General features: G+C 42.2%; 4 protein-coding genes across 7 annotated transcripts; 1 reads left to right on the top strand and 3 right to left on the bottom strand.

The window, feature by feature from the left end:
- Nucleotides 1-371: 371 nt before the first annotated feature.
- On the bottom strand, nt 372-6,939 carry terfa (telomeric repeat binding factor a). Of its 4 annotated transcripts, none has more exons than XM_027003909.2 (13): nt 6,777-6,939; nt 6,212-6,307; nt 5,991-6,115; nt 5,496-5,588; nt 4,735-4,887; nt 4,327-4,517; nt 2,459-3,178; nt 2,032-2,181; nt 1,758-1,865; nt 1,137-1,222; nt 769-812; nt 588-695; nt 372-500 (listed from the first exon to the last, which is right to left on the bottom strand). In XM_027003909.2, the coding sequence occupies exons 1-13, from the start codon at nt 6,919-6,921 to the stop codon at nt 423-425; spliced, it is 2,097 nt and encodes a 698-aa protein (XP_026859710.2). In that variant the 5' UTR covers nt 6,922-6,939; the 3' UTR covers nt 372-422. The 4 variants fall into 4 exon arrangements, with proteins under 4 accessions (XP_026859710.2, XP_026859711.2, XP_026859713.2 ...); XM_027003910.2 differs by having other exon boundaries at nt 769-809; XM_027003912.2 differs by having other exon boundaries at nt 1,137-1,216.
- Nucleotides 6,940-8,884: 1,945 nt separating this feature from the next.
- Nucleotides 8,885-11,551, top strand: ckap4 (cytoskeleton associated protein 4). The gene is made up of 2 exons (XM_027003897.2): nt 8,885-9,486; nt 10,141-11,551. Exons 1-2 carry the CDS (start codon nt 9,169-9,171, stop codon nt 11,338-11,340), a joined length of 1,518 nt encoding a protein of 505 aa, XP_026859698.2. The 5' UTR covers nt 8,885-9,168; the 3' UTR covers nt 11,341-11,551.
- Nucleotides 11,552-12,364: 813 nt separating this feature from the next.
- Nucleotides 12,365-13,411, bottom strand: ikbip (IKBKB interacting protein). Its single transcript, XM_035528143.1, has 2 exons — nt 13,376-13,411; nt 12,365-13,078 (listed from the first exon to the last, which is right to left on the bottom strand). The coding sequence occupies exons 1-2, from the start codon at nt 13,409-13,411 to the stop codon at nt 12,365-12,367; spliced, it is 750 nt and encodes a 249-aa protein (XP_035384036.1).
- LOC113573561 (inhibitor of nuclear factor kappa-B kinase-interacting protein) lies at nt 13,085-17,546 on the bottom strand. The gene is given in 4 exon segments (XM_027003898.2): nt 13,085-16,088; nt 16,091-16,129; nt 16,711-16,828; nt 16,908-17,546. Coding segments are annotated over 4 exon segments (1,323 nt in total). The 5' UTR covers nt 17,141-17,546; the 3' UTR covers nt 13,085-15,155.
- Between the last annotated feature and the right edge of the window lies 1 nt (nt 17,547).

Genomic DNA, 17,547 nt, shown 5'->3' with positions numbered 1-17,547 from the left:
TGAACATGACTGGAATTCAGGAGCGTCTGCAGCAACACAATTAGTCCATTGTGAACTATTTTATGGGTTTTTTGGGGGGTTTTTTTGGATACTAAAAAGACACCTGTTTTTTTTTTTGTTTGTTTTTTCAGTAAGGAAGTGGATTATGATGGCTAAATGCCTACAGGTTTCTGTAGTAGCGGTGTAGTCGTCATCAGAATTATTTTAAGTGAAACTGGTCCATTGTGGGTTAAAAACTACTAATTCTCATATTTGAGTCACTATATATCAGAATAAGGATTGTATGTGCAACTTGAATTTTAATCATTCACATTTTGGCTTAAGCAGTAGCAACAGGCTCTCGGTTGTAAATGAAATAAGCTCAGGCACAGTTAAGTATCCAACTCCTTTAATATCTCTTAGACGAAATAATTATGAACTCTTCATTCAAGTCTACTGATTTTGACATTTGTAGAAATTTGTCTTTCACCTGTCCATGGTGTGCCACTAGGCTGGTCTTTCTGTAATACAATACAGAACTTCTGAAGTCTTTGTTTACAATTTATTTAGTTTTTTTTCATAGTGCGCCAGCGATCTTTGATATTTACTGCTGTACGGCCTTTGAAAGGGAACGCCCTCTTGATCTTCTCCCATCGACCTTCACCATAACGATCCACTCCTTGCTTTACCCAGCTGGATTCTTCCTCAGTCCACATCTACAATAACAGTGAGCCATCATTCATTCAGACTTGGACACAGCATGTATTAAGAAGAAATGATAAAACTCACCTTTCTTCTACTTTGGCCATCACTGCTTGATGATCCTTGAACTACTTTAAAAAAAAAAAAAAAAAAGTAGGGTTTTGTTTTGTTTCTTATTGTGGTCAATTTCAGCAAAATAGAAAATATACATAAACTTTGTTGACAGTAAGAAACAGGAGTTATGTTGTATTATAATGCCCCATTAGTCACATCTGCCACCATAATAAAAGGTCTGTGATTGATGCATCAAGGAAGGGATTAGCATTTCTGGACAAATTCAGTAAAATCAGAAGAAAACTGTCCTACAGACTCACTGGATGCTTCAAAGATATTTTAAAACAATGCCTGCTCCATATTAAAATGACTATTTCCTAGTCAAGACAGAGAATTTGTACCCTTGCTAGATCTATTAGAGGTCGCAAACAGGGATTCCTCATCACTCCACTCTTCCTGAACCCCAGACACTTCCATCCACCTGTTCCTACAGGGACAAAATCACCCATTAGACAGGACTAATATTAAATTTACACATGCACACCCATTTAGATTTATATCTGGAATTTCTGTAAATATAAAATTGGCCAAGGTAGCGTGCTATTGCTGAGGCCTGAGGCTGATTGTCAGAGAAACCCAATGGTATTCATTATTGGCTGCTGTTCACTTGGGAGGGCAGGGTAATTAGGATGATGTCCCTGCCTGTTTAGAGTGATGCCAGCCACACCCAGGTGTCTGGTAGAAGAAAAACACGTCAGTGTTCATCCTTTTTTGATTTGTGCTTATAAACTGTTGCCGGTATCATTATGCTGTTACAGTTGCTCACTTTGAAATTGATTGGTTTTTTTTTGGATTGATGAACATTAAAATGAATATTATTTACAAACTCTATCAATCTTAGCATTACTGCCAAGGGCCTGTCTTCCCAAATGCACCACCAAACAAAATCAAACATGGTGGGCCAGGAGTCAAACACTAGGATGGCCCTGGGGGTGTGGAGCAGGGGTGAGGCAGGCGCAGACCGTTTACGGGTGGGGGCATTCTGTCTGCCTGATGGAGGAGAGTCCATTGCCGTGCTGCCTCCACTTTCCCTTCCGCCTCCACTTCCGTCCATGGTCTCCCCGTGTCGCCTGGCGGTCACATCCAGTTACCAATCACACCAAAACTCAGACAGCTGACGGTTTCAAACACGCAGAGGTTAGAAAAACTGCGGCCCAAATGGATTTTGGACACACTAATGGGGTGCAAATGAAGACCCGAGAGCTGAAATAATAACAGCAGGCCCCAAGTTCTCACCTCTTCTCTGTCCGTCTGCGGGGCTCCTCTTCAGGTGTACAGTTAGGTGTAGATATGCTGGGGGAGCCCAACCTGCTGGGGGTGGAGCAGTTCTGGGGCTCGCTGGGCTGCTGGGGGGACGCAGGTTCGGGCTCGCTGGGGAGGCTCTTCCTGTGGAAACCAGCACTTGTCCTTTTAGAGTGCTCAAGATGAATTAAAATTAGTATATGGACTTAGGTACCCAAGTACTACAGGGACAGAATACAAAACAAGGGTGAAAGATGAGGGGCCTCATTCATGCAAGACCTACTCGTTCATTCTGAGTTGATGGATAATGTTATCCTTTTGACAATAGGCTGTAATAGGCTGAGGTCCAGTTACACAACATGAACAGCTTGAGTAAAAAGTTCCACATCCTCATCTTTAGCAATATGTGAAAATGTAATACCTGTTGGTGACCGGCCTACGATGTTTCCTAACAGGTGGCGTGGAGCAGGTGGGCAATGAGCTGAGGGGATCCTCTTTGTTGGGTCCCACCAGCTCCCCAGCACCGTCTTCGAATCCACTGAGCTGACTGTCCTCCTCCATCACCAGCTGAGCCACCGTGATGGCCGAAGCAGCCTCACCTGGCTCTTTGTCGCCCTCTTCCAACAAAATAGCAGGCGGATGGGCACGTTTGCTTTCTGTTGTGGCAGCGTTCACGTCCCCAAAAATGGAGCCAGTGTGAGACAGAGGGGTCTCCAAGAAACTATCGCTTACTACAGTGACGGCTGACTGGCTCCTCTGCTCCTGCTCCACTGGTTGGTCAGTAATGTGGTTTTTCTGGACGGACTCTTTGGCCTGCCAGGCAGTGCACGACGGTTTGCTGACAGCCTGCTCAGCACATTCTGGTTGGGGCTCAACGCCTGCATCAGGCACCTGCTGCTCGCCCACATTTGCTCTCTGCTGCTCTGCATCTGAACCCTGTCCCCCTGGTGTCTCCGAGAGCCAGAGATGAAGCTCCGCCAGGTGGGGCTCTACCTCGCTCTCCTGCTGCGCCTCCCTCTCCACCTCCTCTACCAGCTGAGAGAAAGGAACTGAGACAGACTGCTGCTTGGCAAGCACTGGATAGATGGCCTCCAGCTGGCTCATCTGGAATGTGACCAGATAATTGGAGGATACAATGGGCCTGCCAGGGAAAAGAGTGATGCAAGAAATCAATGATCACAGCTCAAATATAATTAAGGCCTAAACAAAATCAGGTGATGGTTAAAGCTGTGATGGAAGACGCCTGCAACAGTAAGCAACTGCTAATTTCAACTCAACCATCTGAAAATGAGAGGTGGAACAGAAAAGTGATCACCCCATCATTGCTCTCTGAGTGAGTGAGATGGCATTACACTGTCTCCTGCCAATAACAGCAATACTATCATAGCAATAAGTCTGTGTACTTGCGCTTGCAGAAACGGGTAGTTAGCTACCCATAGGCCCTGCTAATAACAGTGCCAATGAGTATATACTGACATTAGCCTGTAATTTATTAAAATTTCTAAACAGCTTAATACACCACATTTCAAGACAGCTTAGTCTTAGGGTGTGTTCTGACTTGGTAGCTTTGGTTCGATTAAAACCAATCCTGGTGCTACTGCTCTGTTAGTGCATTTTGTTAGAGAAAGTGTGAACACTTCCTTTTGAACTCTGGTGTGCACCAAATAAGCGGACCGAGACTCCCAGAACAGGTGGGTCTTGGTCCATGTCCAAATTAATTCTGGTGCAGTTTGTTTCAAGTATGAACACAATACATGTCAGAAGACGCCACACTAAACACGCCGTGGCAAAACAAATTGCATTGAAAGAGAGAGAGAAGGAAGTTTCCACATTACAGTTCAGTACAGGCATCGGAAACAGTCATCTTTTTGCAGCGTACCTTCTTTGGTATGAGTAGTGAAGGAACTTGACCATTTTCACTCCTCAATCTATTTTACCACCTCTTTCTATGTTACCAGATGGTAAAAATGCCAACAGGTGTAGACAACCCCGAAAAGTGTACCAAGAGTATCATACCTCACTATTTAAAAAAAAATACTTTAGTATTCGCAAAAACAAATTTACAATCGAACCAAGCAATCCAAGATTAAATGTAACAATGTATCATTTTCTCATTTGGTCCAGACCAAGGGAACCAAACTACAAGTATAAACACACCCTTAGTGTTAATGATTTAAAAAAAAAAAAAAAAATCATTAACATACAGCAATTTTGGTTAATACTAATAACAGCCATAATTTGACTTGTAAATAGCAATCATCACTAACAGATGGTGTGAACTGACAGTACCGATTTTTGGCTGGCATGTTCTGTCCTGAACTCAGACAAGCGTGTTCTACAGGTGTCTGTGTACCCGACCGTCCCGGGTCTCGGATGGTTTGGTCCTGTACAGACGAGTGCCCTTCTGAAGTCCTATTGGCCTGAGGCTTTCTGACAATCTCCTCACCAATATGCCGCCCTTGTTTTGAGAGCCTCACCATCTTTAACAAACACAGCCAAATCAGTCATGCTGGATATTTAGGGGTCCCATTAGCCGGCATTGACACTGAAACTCACATAATATGGCATGAAACTTGCTACTGTAAATGAATGTGCAGTTATTCTTGGTAAAGGCGATGATGCAGTGGAAGAGTTGTGCTTTGTTTAACATGTCATACATTTCCCCCTTTTACAATACCCATCAAGAGAAAGCCAGACCTTGACCAGAAAAGGCTCTGGAAGACGGTAGATTTTATCGATAAAGTCCATCATTTCCTGTTTGAAATCATTGTATGATCTCAGTGGAGGCACCAAGCTCAGTAAACCCCGTGTCCTGCAGCTCTGTTGAAGAAGATCCATAAACAGCTTTCTCTAGAGAACAGGAAGAAAACAAGTCCATATTAGAAAAATTATCCATTATATGAAGGATGAAATTGCAGCTCACTGAACAGGCAAACAAAATGCATAAGGCAGGCAACTGTTTGTATGAAGTCTGGCCACTGAAAGTTTATTCACAAACTTGAGATATACTCCAGACTAACTGTAACTAGCTGAAACAATAGCACACCATCTAGCATCAAATTTCAACCACCATGTGTACTTAAAACACAAATATATTAAGCACAAGTACAGGCCAAGCAGGGGGTAGGTTAAACACACATTTTCTATGGTGCCATGGGGACACCCTTTTTAAAATTAAGTTATAAACTGGCATAATTAATCGCTGAGACTGAACTACTATGATATATGTGCTTATCAATAACCAACAAAAGCAAGACTTGTTAGAACCTTTATTTATTAAAACACAAACAAATGGACTGACAATATTTAAATTTCAATACAGGGTTGCATATGCTTGCATTTTAAGTTTGTATAAATACTGTCATATTAGGTACTGTTGTGGTAGACAGTGATTAAGTTACACTTTGCCTGCCCAGAATATACTTTAAGAATTTAATAGTGGAACACAGGCAATGCACCTTTCCTGTTGAATCCTTTTCCTTGGGAAAGTATTTCTCTAGCATCTCTTTGCCCTTTTCATCCTGACTGTTCTTGATGCAAACAGTAATAAGCTACAATGTAAAGCAGAATGTTAATTTTTAAAATAAAATCTCAAAACAGCAGTGTAATACAGGGAAAAGACGACTTCCATTTTACACTAGTGACAACTAGGCCTGTAGGGACCATCAAACCTCAGTTTCACCATCATGCAAATAAATGCACTTAATGATTGAATTGTCTTTTGTGTTCAAATATTGCAGTACAAGCATAAAATATACTGAAGTTGGAGATGTCAGTTAATGTACAAGAACATTTACAACCATGCTTTGTGTGTGTAGAGTGACTTATTTGTTAACATATTAAAAATGTAAAACTGCAGATAGGGGTGCCCTCAAATTCCATAATTGCAATCAGGCAAATATTCAATAATTACAACAGGTCTAGGGACAAATGTTGAAGAAACACAAACTCACCATTTCCCAGATAGAGGTCTGTACTTGCGCCATGTCTTTTTGAGAAACACTCACTTCTGAACAAATATGTTCTAGTATGGTTAGAGCTGATTCCAGTGGTGTTAAAGGCTCCTGAAACATACTGTCTGCAAACAAAACATAAACCAGGAATTACCCAACTGTATTTCCTTTGACTAAAAGAAAAATGTGCTTGAAATATCATCCCAATTTCACAAACTCACTGAGTTTGTCCCCATCGTTTATCCGTGATAGAAACTGCATGAAACGTAATTTTATCGTCACTTCACTGTGTCCATCGATGGGCCTGTCCACCAACGCTGAAATATAACGCAGGTGACTTAAAGCGCGTATTTCGAATAATGAACATCTGACAACCCCCAGTGTTTTACTGCTTTAAGTTACCACTAGCACTATATTATTTAATAATCATCTTGACATAAGCCGTAGTCCTGGAAGTGGAAATCTACAAAATTGTAGATAGCATTAGCTAGTTCGTTTAGCCAAGTCCCTAATGTTTGTAACCTACATGCTGTTCATAAGTATGAACTTAGCTAACTTGTTACAAAGACAACCAACAAAATGCCAAGCACCATAAAAGGTTCCCAGCATTCATTAGAAAGCTAGATAACTAGCTAGACATGTTTTGTTAAGGGTACACTTAACATTTAAAATAGCTAACGTTATCTTAGCTAGCTACCCAAACAACAAAGCTCTTCTTCCTGGTTAGTTAGCTAGCTAATGTAGCTAACGGACTAGTACAAATTAGTCAATCGGCAATCCATTTACCTTCGATAATATTCCTGAACTGAACGAAGCTGTAGTAATCTTCATTTCGGAAAGAATCTAATGCGTAATAAACGCTTGCGTCAAAATACCACATATTAATAATTTGCTCATGCTGTTTCGTACTACTCTTTCTGGACAGCGCCATATTCTACTCCCTCTGCGTCATCAGTTGCAACTAGCGGGAATCCTGCTTCTTCTTCTTCTTTATATTTAGGATGGGTTGCGAAACAAACGCGCGCAAACCGCCCTAGAGGGCGCATCGTTTGTATTTGTGCAACAAACAAAAAGTGAGAAACAAATAAAACTCGAATACTAATAATAATTTAAATTCAACAGCTCGGAGAATGGAGAATCTGTGTCTATGTGTGAGTGGTATGTGTATTAAAATGGTCTTAACAGGCTTTGTCATTTGAAGAAATTGAGGCACATCTATCTATCTATAGTTTCACACTTTAAATATGACACACAAGTAGAACATTCCAGTTATGTTCTATCTATCTATCTATCTATCTATCTATCTATCTATCTATCTATCTATCTATCTATCTATCTATCTATTTTTTCTGTACAGACACCTATATATATATATATATATATATATATATATATATATATATTATATATATATACACTTATACTTTTTTTTCTCTGTATAGACCTTTCTAAATATTTCAGCAATGCATGGGGAAACATGCACATATACATAATAAATATTAATATACATATAAGTACTTCATATGTATATGGATATGCTTTTCATGTCTATGTGTAAGACTATCTGGATGTAAGAATTTACGTACAGTTCACTTGGAATGTATGTTTCACATTTAGGTTTGTTTCATAAATGTGCAAACAAAAAGAAAAACAATTCATATGAAATAACAAGGCAGAGATTGAAATATTCAAATATGAATTCAGTGGTATTTAGTAAAGAGTCCTAAAGGTCAGATTGGACTTTCTAAAAGACAAGCAAGGGGAGACATTCCAGCTAATCAGATATCATCAGTTCCACAGGAATATTGTCAGTGGCCAGATGTCATGTGGAACTTCAGCAATCCGGTACACTAATATTGCTGTTATAAATCTCTAGGGACAATATCTCTGTGGAAAAGCCTATAGTTTTGTATTTGCCCCCATTTTCCATAGGGACCCCTTCAAATGTTAGCTAGGTGTCAACACAATTCAAAATAAACGTGACCATGCATTGGAGGTTCAGACACAACAATCTGTATAAAACACGAGCATTTGTAAGGGGTCTAGAGCAGGAAGGTTCAAGAAGCTTCATTGAACAATCTCTTACCATAGAAACAGTCTATAAAATGTTTGTAACCTTTACAATTTATGATACATATTATACTCATTTATTGATATATGTTGATTCTTTTGGGAGTAGCCTGCGCTATCAATTATGCATTCAAATAACCTTTTAAACGCGTGTTTCTGTAATATAAACGTTTATTTTAATCAGAAACCCATCAACTTATTGATTTTAACTATAAAAAAAAACCTATGTGTTGTTAAACTTCGTGTAAACTATAAACGGTCCAACCGACTATTTTTATATATTTTCTTTATATATATTATATTATATATATTTTTTCTCCGGCAATTTGGGTTCGCTGTGATTTGCCACGTCGGAAGGGTGGTGCGCATGAGTGAAACGTAGCCTATTTAACCGAGAAACACACAAAAAGTGGAAATTGTATCAGTTGGCAGGCTTTATCAAGCGACATTTCAGTGAAGACCGTCAGCATAACTGAGTTATTTTGTGCCGTTTGTCTAATTACGTAAATTTAGTGCATGGAGAAACGGAGGCGCGCGACGTTAGACCACTGCGCTGTCCAAAAAAAAAAGCATGGACATAAAAGACAATAAATTATGCCAGATTAAAAATGTAAGAATGTAATTAGCATACTTGGGTTAGTCTATGTTTTTGCGACTAAAAATACTAGATGAATAGCCTATGTGCTTATAAAATATAATAAACTTTACGTCTGTTAGGCATCTCTATAGGACTATAAATGAACCTGTAATTAAACCTCATTTAAACTCTTACTTAGTGGAAGAGTCAACTCTGAAATCACATCATCATCATGTCTTACCAGTGGCTGGGTTCAGCCTACAGTAGACGTTTCGTCTGCTGAATTAGGAAACAGTGCATTTATCAACCGTGCTGGTTCAGACTTCATTTGGGCTATCGTTGCTTCTCCGTGGTTTAGAGCTTCAAGCTGCTCACAGCGATGGGACGGCCCTTCTTTGCATACCATGACACGAGTCCGCCAGCGGACACGACACGCTCCGTGATACGTTGAATCTCTGCCCGTATCCAAAGACTATTCTAGTTTTAACAAAGCCTGTAACATTGCAGTATTTGCGAGAAATCGGTAACGACATGCCTACGAGAAACAGGAATAAGAATACTAACTCAAACGACAAAAACCTTGCAAACCACCAAGATGACGTGGCAAAGAAGAGCCCGAAAATCAGTAAGGCGGACTGCACACCAGTTTCGAGTTCTAGGTCCGGATCAGGGAAGTTTAGTAAGTTTCTAACCGCATTGTGTTATTTCGGTTTAATCGCTGGAGTGGGTTTCGCATCTTTTTATCTCCAGCAAGTACTATCAGAGGTCGACCAAATCAGGTTACGAAATGAAGAATCGATACAGAAGAACGCCGAAGTGGTCCAGAAAGTAGAACGTGCTCTTCAACAGGTAGGATACCCCTTTTTATTCGAGACCATTAACTGGTCGGAATACTTAAATAACGTTTATTTGGGCTATGAAAGTATGAACATTAATCAGAGGAACCTGACAACGAGAAAACATCACTCTTCCCTTTGGCCCCTGATATGTTGGCAGCAAAGAACATTTTATTCAAAATTTTGTTCAGGCCTAGATATATTGTTAAGAAATAAACCACACATTTCTTTTTATAACTCAGTTAAAAGCAACCTACGTAAACAAATTAACCATGCTGAAATTATCATATGGCTATGGTCATTCCCTGACCAATTTATTCTGGTCCATGGAAATGTCTCAGACCAGTTTACACTGGATTAGAGATTTGAACCTCCACCCATTGACACTGCTGTTCAGTAGCACCTCAATAATACATAATATGTCACTACCACATGTAACCATTTGTCAACAGGGTTACCAAACATATAAACAAGAAATTCATTAGTATATCTTAGAAAAGAAAACTGTTCAACAAACTTTTGATCAAACAACTTTTCTGTCTTTGTTTTGTGTATGCTTGTTTCAGTTGGCTCTACAGTGTGGGCAGGTATACATGCAGTGGTGCTGTCTGTTATTTCAGTGATGTGTAGAATATGAAGCCTGTTTAATGGCCTCCTCCTTGTCCAGGTGAATGCTATGAGCTCTTCCGTGGAGAGACTGGAAGCTGCAGTGGGCCGTGCCCAGGCTGACCTGGAAGATACCAACCGGGCTTTGCGGAAGGGGGAGGTGGAGACACGTCGTGTCGAAGAAGTGCTCCAGAAACTCCAAAATGAAATCCTTCGTGACCTCTCAGAGGGAATCCGTGAAGTGAAGGAAGCGCGGGAGCACGATTTCTCCTCGCTGGAGCGAACACTGGAGGAACGCCTGGCCGAGCTGAGCCGCTCGATAAGTGACAGCGTGGCAGAGTTTGCTGAGGCGCAGGGTGAAGCACAGGCCCAGCTCAGTGAGCTCAGAGCCAAGATGGAGGAGCACAGCGAACCTGGTCTCCTTAAGCACGAACTCCTGTCAATTACCACAGCGATGGCTGACCTCCACACTGCCAATGAGGTGGCAGAGGGCAACATGGGTGTGCTCAGGGAGCAGATCGTGTCAGTGGGCATGGAGCTGCAGACCAGGAACAAGGAGGTGGCATCGTTGTCTGAAGAGATTGAGGCAGTGAGGTCTCTGGTTCAGAGCACTGCTGGACAGTTGAGACAGGAGGTGTCTGCAGCCAAGTTCAGCATGCAGGACATGTCCGACCGGGTCCAGAGCCTTCAGGATGGGCAGCACCAGGCCAGCGAGAGCTTCCAGAGCTTCCAGATGGAGCTGAGAGGAGAGCTGGCCAAGGTCGAGAAGAGAGGAGACGATCTGGAGGTCAGGCTGAAGGCTGTAGAGGACAACACGAGAGACCAGGTGTCCTCTGCCGCAGAGCAGGCAAGCAGACTTGAGGCCCTACTCTACAAATATGACTCTCACGAGAGCGTTCTTGCTGCCCAGGGTCAGGCAGCTGAGAAGGTGAAACAGGTGCTGAAGGAAGAGCTGGAGGGTCTGAGGAGTAGCATGGGGGAGCTCCAGGCTCACGTTGCCACTCTGGAGGACACTAACAGCAGGCTGGAAGCAACCGAGCACAGGCTGGCTGCTCTGGAAGATGAAAAGCCAGTGTTGCAAGCAGAGGAGCATGAAAGCCATACGCAGGAGGAATTTGAGTACATTGCAGAGAATGAGAATGCTGTTGAGAGTGAGGACACGGTACATAAAGAGGAGCCAGAGGAAGAGACCACAGCAGAGGAGGAAGTTGAGGATGAGGCAGTAACAGAGGAGGTAGTTGAGGAAGAGGAGGGGCAGTGAATAAAGGGTTGTGTATTGTCATCTTGTAGGGGAATAAGGTAAGCTGTTGTTAAAAGCAGAGTCAAGTGGACTGATTTTGTGAATTTGAGAAATACACTGCTTGCACTGTAGTTTTTTTCACCTGTTTTTGTTAATACACATCCTACAAACCCAACCCATGTTTTGAATGTGTCATGATTGCTGTTTTTTCCAATAAAATATTTAAAACATTACAAAATTGTGATTGTCTTATGCAACCAAAACCTTTATTTATACATATAACTACTAATACAGTGTTAAGACAAACAGAATAAAACTTTTGTATTCATATTTTCAATTCTTCAAATGATGACACCATATAAAATAACTATCCTGGCAGAGTAGGAATTATTGCCCAAAAATCAAATTGAGCACATCATTTTTGCAGTTCTGATAAAATTTTAAAGTACCAGTTTAACCAACCATTGGTGAACAGCTTTCAAAATGTCACAGAAAAATGTGTGACATTTCAAAGTCTTTAAAAGTAAGGATAGACAGCTAGGCAGTTAAGTTGCCTCTCATTTGAAGACAACTATATATGATTGGCTACTGAGGGCCAATACATCGCATAGCTCCAAACCATTTTCTTCTGTAAGAGAGAACATACTATACAGCTAAGAGCAAATGGAAGTCATGATTTGGAACAAGGGAAACCACATAAGATATTTGACCTGATGGAGGAAAGCCTTGTAGCTATGTTCACATCCATATACCCTCATGTCTGATTACAATAATTTAAACATGTTTCTATTACATAATTAACTGTGGGATATACTTAAGCAAATAATGTAGCATTTTCATCTCTGCTAAACCTTATAAGAGGTAATTATTTCAAAAATATTTTTTATTCCCAAAGTTCTTCTTCAGCATCTTAAATATAAATTAAAAAAACATTTAAATTATGGCAATAAAAAAAATCTTGCTCTAATCTGTCTGAGTGAAGGTTTTGGTGGGTTAATTTTGGAGTAGCATATCACTAAAGGTTGGTTTCATCATCAGCTCCTCCTCAGCTTGTTGCCCGCAGTGCCATAACGTTGGCTAAACTCGCCTTCATCTGTGCGATGTCTTCCTCCCTTTTCATGACATCCTCTGCTAGCTGGCCGATCCTCAGGGTCAGGTCTGTCAGCTGTGGTTCCAGCATGGCAATGTCTTGTTTGAGGGTGAACACTTTGGGTCTGAGGTCACTCGCGAACATCACCGTCCTTACCAGCTTGGCTCGCCCACTCTCCAGAGCCAGGATGTGGTCAAAGAGCTTCTTGTCGGCGGCAACAAGCTCTGGCACACGCCTCCGCAGCTGCTCCAGGCTCTGGGCGTTCTTCTCCGTGGAGCTCTTCAGGCCTGAGACGCGGTCGATGCTGGAGGCCAGCAGTTCACCCACACGCTTCACCATGAGCCTCTCGGCCTGAGCCAACTTCTCCTCCAGTGTGCCCACCTGGGCGAGGAGGCTGCCCACCTCGCCCTCCAGCCCTGCCATGCGTCTCACATCCGTCCGAACTGAGGCCACCTTTGCTACCATGTCGCTGGAAATGGCAGTGGTGCGAGTCTCAATGTGCTCCACGGCATGTGTCAGGCTCGCCAGGTTCTCCTGCTGCTGCAGCCATCGCTCGGTGACGCCAGATGCCCACTCCCTCAGCCGGGCCACCTCCTGCTCCAGGCTGCTCAAGCGGGACAGGGACACGTGTTCTTCCTGGTTCGACAGCACCACCTGGGCATACTCACACTACAGCCAGGGAGGAGACACGTGAGCAGAGTGAGCGACCATTTCACTTAGTAAGCTTTGTCAATTCCAGCAGCCATTTGGATATTCATCTCTCACATGAATGCATGTTTTAAGAGTCAAAACTGATTTCAAATCAGACGGTCACATACATTTGGTTTGTCCCATTCCAACACTACAGGGTTAACTCGTGAAAGTTTTCTTTAATATGGTGTGTTAGCATACTGATCATTTCAACTAAGACCCTACTAGCAAGCCCTTTTTATTGTTTTCCGCAAACCTCATCAAACGTCTGCCAACATCTTCTCTTTCCATCATGGTGACTGGTATAGACATGCTGCCATGAATGGTTGAATCCACACATCAATAGCTATCAATGCAGCACGATTCACTGAAAATGTCCAGAATATTATGGCACTCTTATGGAACAGTGATACTAGGGCAGGGAAAATACATAAAAGGCCACAGACTGAGGAAAACTGCATTAAAAACTAATATATGGTATTATACAAGTTTGATGTAGTAATTATAACTATGGCTTTCAAACACTTTAGCCATTTAAGTTACAAGAACACTGGATTGTGTATTTTTTAAAGCTTTTTCAACTTTTCTGAACAAAAGCACCAGCAGGCAGAATGAAAATGAAGACCTACTGAAGTTTCCTTTACGCAAGATGACGGTTTGAACAAAAATTCCACACACAACTTACACATATACAAATCATATAACACTGTAGCTCATTGTCTAAAGACATCTTGTCTCCTGCCTCACAAGGTTTGCTTGGCTACATCACCTGTACCTGATTAATAATAGCCTATACGCCTGGGAGTATATTGGAAATACTGAATACTGGACTGTGACCGACAGGATAATACATTTCCATCCTTCTTTATGCTCTAGTTTGAACATTACTGATCTTACAATGTTTTAATGCTGCATTATTTTAGAAAACAAAAGCCTGGCATCCATTTTAGAGCATACAAAGCCCTCTAAACAATCTGGGATGTTTCTCAATGATTTTGATCTTTGACCCATTATGAGAACTTCAAAAATATACTCCAGAGGCCAACCCCAAATAGTATTGTAAAAAGAGGGAAAAGCATACTGGTGTATACAGCATAACCCTAATGTAGCACATATTTATTTTTGCATATATGAGAATACAAATGAAAATTAGTTGTGTACCCAAAATTAAATATTAAAAACCATGTTCAATGTTATAGCCTTTATACCTAATGACTGATATGAACAGTGCACTCCTTTGCTACATTCATAATAGACGGCATATCAGTGAAGTTCTGCAGTGTTATATGAATATGAAATCTTGTTACTCTAGTGAGACTGCAGCTGTGTGCTCTTTACCAAGGCTATGATGTAAAGCTGTACAATATGGACAAAAATATCACATGATTATACTGCTACACACTGCATTTGCAGTAGGTCTTGCAGTATAATTAAAGCACGGTGGTGAATCCTTGCTGACATGTTTAAAAGCTGGTTTTGCATTATTTTTTCCCCCATTTGTTTACACTCATGCTGGCATGTCTAGAATTGACCGAAATGAGCAATGTTTCAAAAAAAAAAATCAAAAAAAAAATCTGTGAATTGTTAGAGGCGCATTTATATAAATGACAGCCTTTGTCGACATCAGGATTGCCAGTAATGATTAGCAAACAAAGTGTACAGCTCTACCACGAGTTGATGGAGACGACAACATTGGAGCGCCCTTGAAATAAATTAGGAATGAGTGCACTGGTTAGGGGCTCAGTGCAGGTCAGCAGTTAGTGAAAAAGTACTTTGTGTGATGGAGACCATTACTTAGAAAGGTTAAATGTGTGCCCTTTGGTCCGGTGGCCAGAGCTCACATTTACCTCCTGCCTTCAGCCTTCGTTACAGTTTGAAATTCGAAGAAGCCAGTTCCCTGGTGTGGTGCCCTTACCCATGAAGACATTGTAATGAATTTGGGTTTCCAACATGAAAAATGGCTGACACAAAACAAAACCCAAAAGGTTCATACCTTTAGTGCAGTTAATCATCAGTGTTCATAAGTATATTAAATAAAATCAGAGGAATTCATGTATCATTTTGTCACAGAGTGCTCTTCAGCTTCTATGCTTTGACCATCACTATTATCTAGTGCAGACTCTGGAAAACCATTCTGTTCCACTACACCATCATATAATTGCCTAATATATTCAACTTCTAGATCTGCAATGTCATCCTTTTCAAAGTCCTTTCCTTCATCAAGTCTGGGCCCCTCTCTCACTGAGTGCAGACCCTGCTCTGTCTGCATGTGCCCAAGCTCTTCCACCGCTGCCACGATGGGTCTGAGCTTGCTGTTCGCCTTCATCACACTAGCCATATGCAACTCGCCGAGCCCCTGCCTGAGCTCCAGGATCTGGCCGAGTGCCTTCAGCATGCTGTCCTCTGTGCCCAGCACCTGCAGTGTGATCTCCTCCATCCTCTCCTGGACGGCACTCAGGTCGGCGCTCAGTCTCAGGATGGACTTCACCGCCTCCTCCACAGCAGGCAGATGGGCGGCGCATTCCTGGGCCCGCGGCACCGTCTCATCCAGTTTCTCCTCGAGTTCGGCGTCGTGCCGGGACAGCAGGGCAAACTGCTCGCGGAGCCTCACCACCTGGCCGGTGTTCCAGTCCAGCTGCTCCTGGACACGCCGGGTGTCGTCCTCCTCCGTGCGCTCCAGCACACGGGAATTCCTCCTGGTGCTGTCCTCCAGCTCCTCCAGACGCTCAGTGAGGGCACGCAGGTGGCCCTCCGCCTTGTTGATGCTCTCGGCCACGCGCCTATGGACTGAACGTGACTCGGACCTCAGTGCTGCAAGGCCATCAGACACGGAGGCCAGATTCCCTTGCCATGTCTCTGTCACATTCAGGAAGCGTTTGTTTGTGCTCTGGAGCCAGTGGGAAGAAATGTTCTGGTCCTCCTGTATCGCTGCGACATCATTGTTGAGGGATACAACGTCATGTTCCAGCCTCGTAAGCAGAAGTGACGGAAGGAGAGCGCTCCCTTCAGGTGGACTTCTGAGTCATCCAGCTGCACCCACAACAGAACACATGCTGTTGTCGTTGTGGTGCTGCTGCATCTGTCATATTCATTCACACTGATCTGCGCGTCCAAAACACATCTCAACCAAGCCTCAGTCTTTACAGTACTGTAAAATGACTACATATACTTGCATATTTTTGACATCATATAATTTTATTATTTAGCTTCAATTTGCTTCAAAAACCCAGGCTGAACATGCAGCAACTGAGTCAGACACTTCAGACCTGAACAAAGGTAGTCCAGTCTTTTTCTTGTATTAGCTCATTTCTGTCCAAGCCAGGTGGCCTACCTCCAGCTCTGAGGTAGTCACTTCTAGCCACATATTCTAACCCTGCTCTTGTATTCATAAGACTCTGAAAAAACCTGGATTAGATTAGGATTGGAAGTAAAATTAGGATTGGAAGCAAAATCTAAAGTATGCAGTCTGCAGTAGTTTATAGTGTCAGCAACATTTTTGTGTTGTGCAAAATTGAGAATACATTATGCATTAGAAATTTGCTTGTGAACTGCTCCATTGTTCTAGTGAATATGACCCACGTGTAAGCACATTATGGAAAACTGATACAAACCTTTTTGGAAACTTCACTTAACTTTTCTTCTAGTACCAGGAGATCAGATGACTTTTCGTATAAATATCTGTATTTTTCTTCAACCTCGATAAACCTTGCATTCTGTTGAACAACCACCCTGAAATACAGAAACTTAAGATCACGTAGGCTCCTCAGCTTGTTTTGCCATTAAAGCATATTGCTGGCGGGGAACTTACCATGCCAGCACGAAGCAGGTACTCAAAGACAAAAAACTCACTACCGTCTTGAGATCTAACGTTAGCGAACAACGGACGCAACTTCTTCCAACAACCGAATTATTTTGTACCGGCTGGCTTACTCCATCTTTCTTGGCTTCGTCTCTGCAACATTGCTTTGGCGCATCGGATGTTTCTCCGTTCGGTGCTACACCCGATTTTCCTTTTCTATGCTTTACTTCATTGCTCGGCATATTGGCAGCGGAATATGTCGTTTTGCACAAATCTCCACCGCGGTGATAATACTTTCAAGTTGATTTTTTTAACCTCCCTAAAACACTGCGGCTTGAGGCGCCAGGTTTTCTTAACGTGAAGAATTAAACGTGCAGTGTCATATCGTTATGATTACAGCACGTCCGCTTGATGTTCCGTGCTTCCCGTGACATTCCTCTAGGACAGGCGCGAGCCACGTAGCAACCTCTCACAGCTGCTCGGAGTCCGGGAGCCGTTTTATTTCGATCACTTAAAGCACAGGTCTCGTCTGCAAGTGGCAGTACTTCGCTTGCACTGTTATTTTTTTCTAGGAAAAAAAAAGAAAAGAAAAAAACCACACACAAACAACCCAAACGCTTTCCAGTACGTGAAGGTAAGGGGCAGGATA

Source organism: Electrophorus electricus, chromosome 7 (genome assembly GCF_013358815.1).
Source record: "Electrophorus electricus isolate fEleEle1 chromosome 7, fEleEle1.pri, whole genome shotgun sequence".
Lineage (NCBI taxonomy): Eukaryota > Metazoa > Chordata > Actinopteri > Gymnotiformes > Gymnotidae > Electrophorus > Electrophorus electricus.
This window is presented reverse-complemented; position numbering and strand designations above follow the sequence as displayed.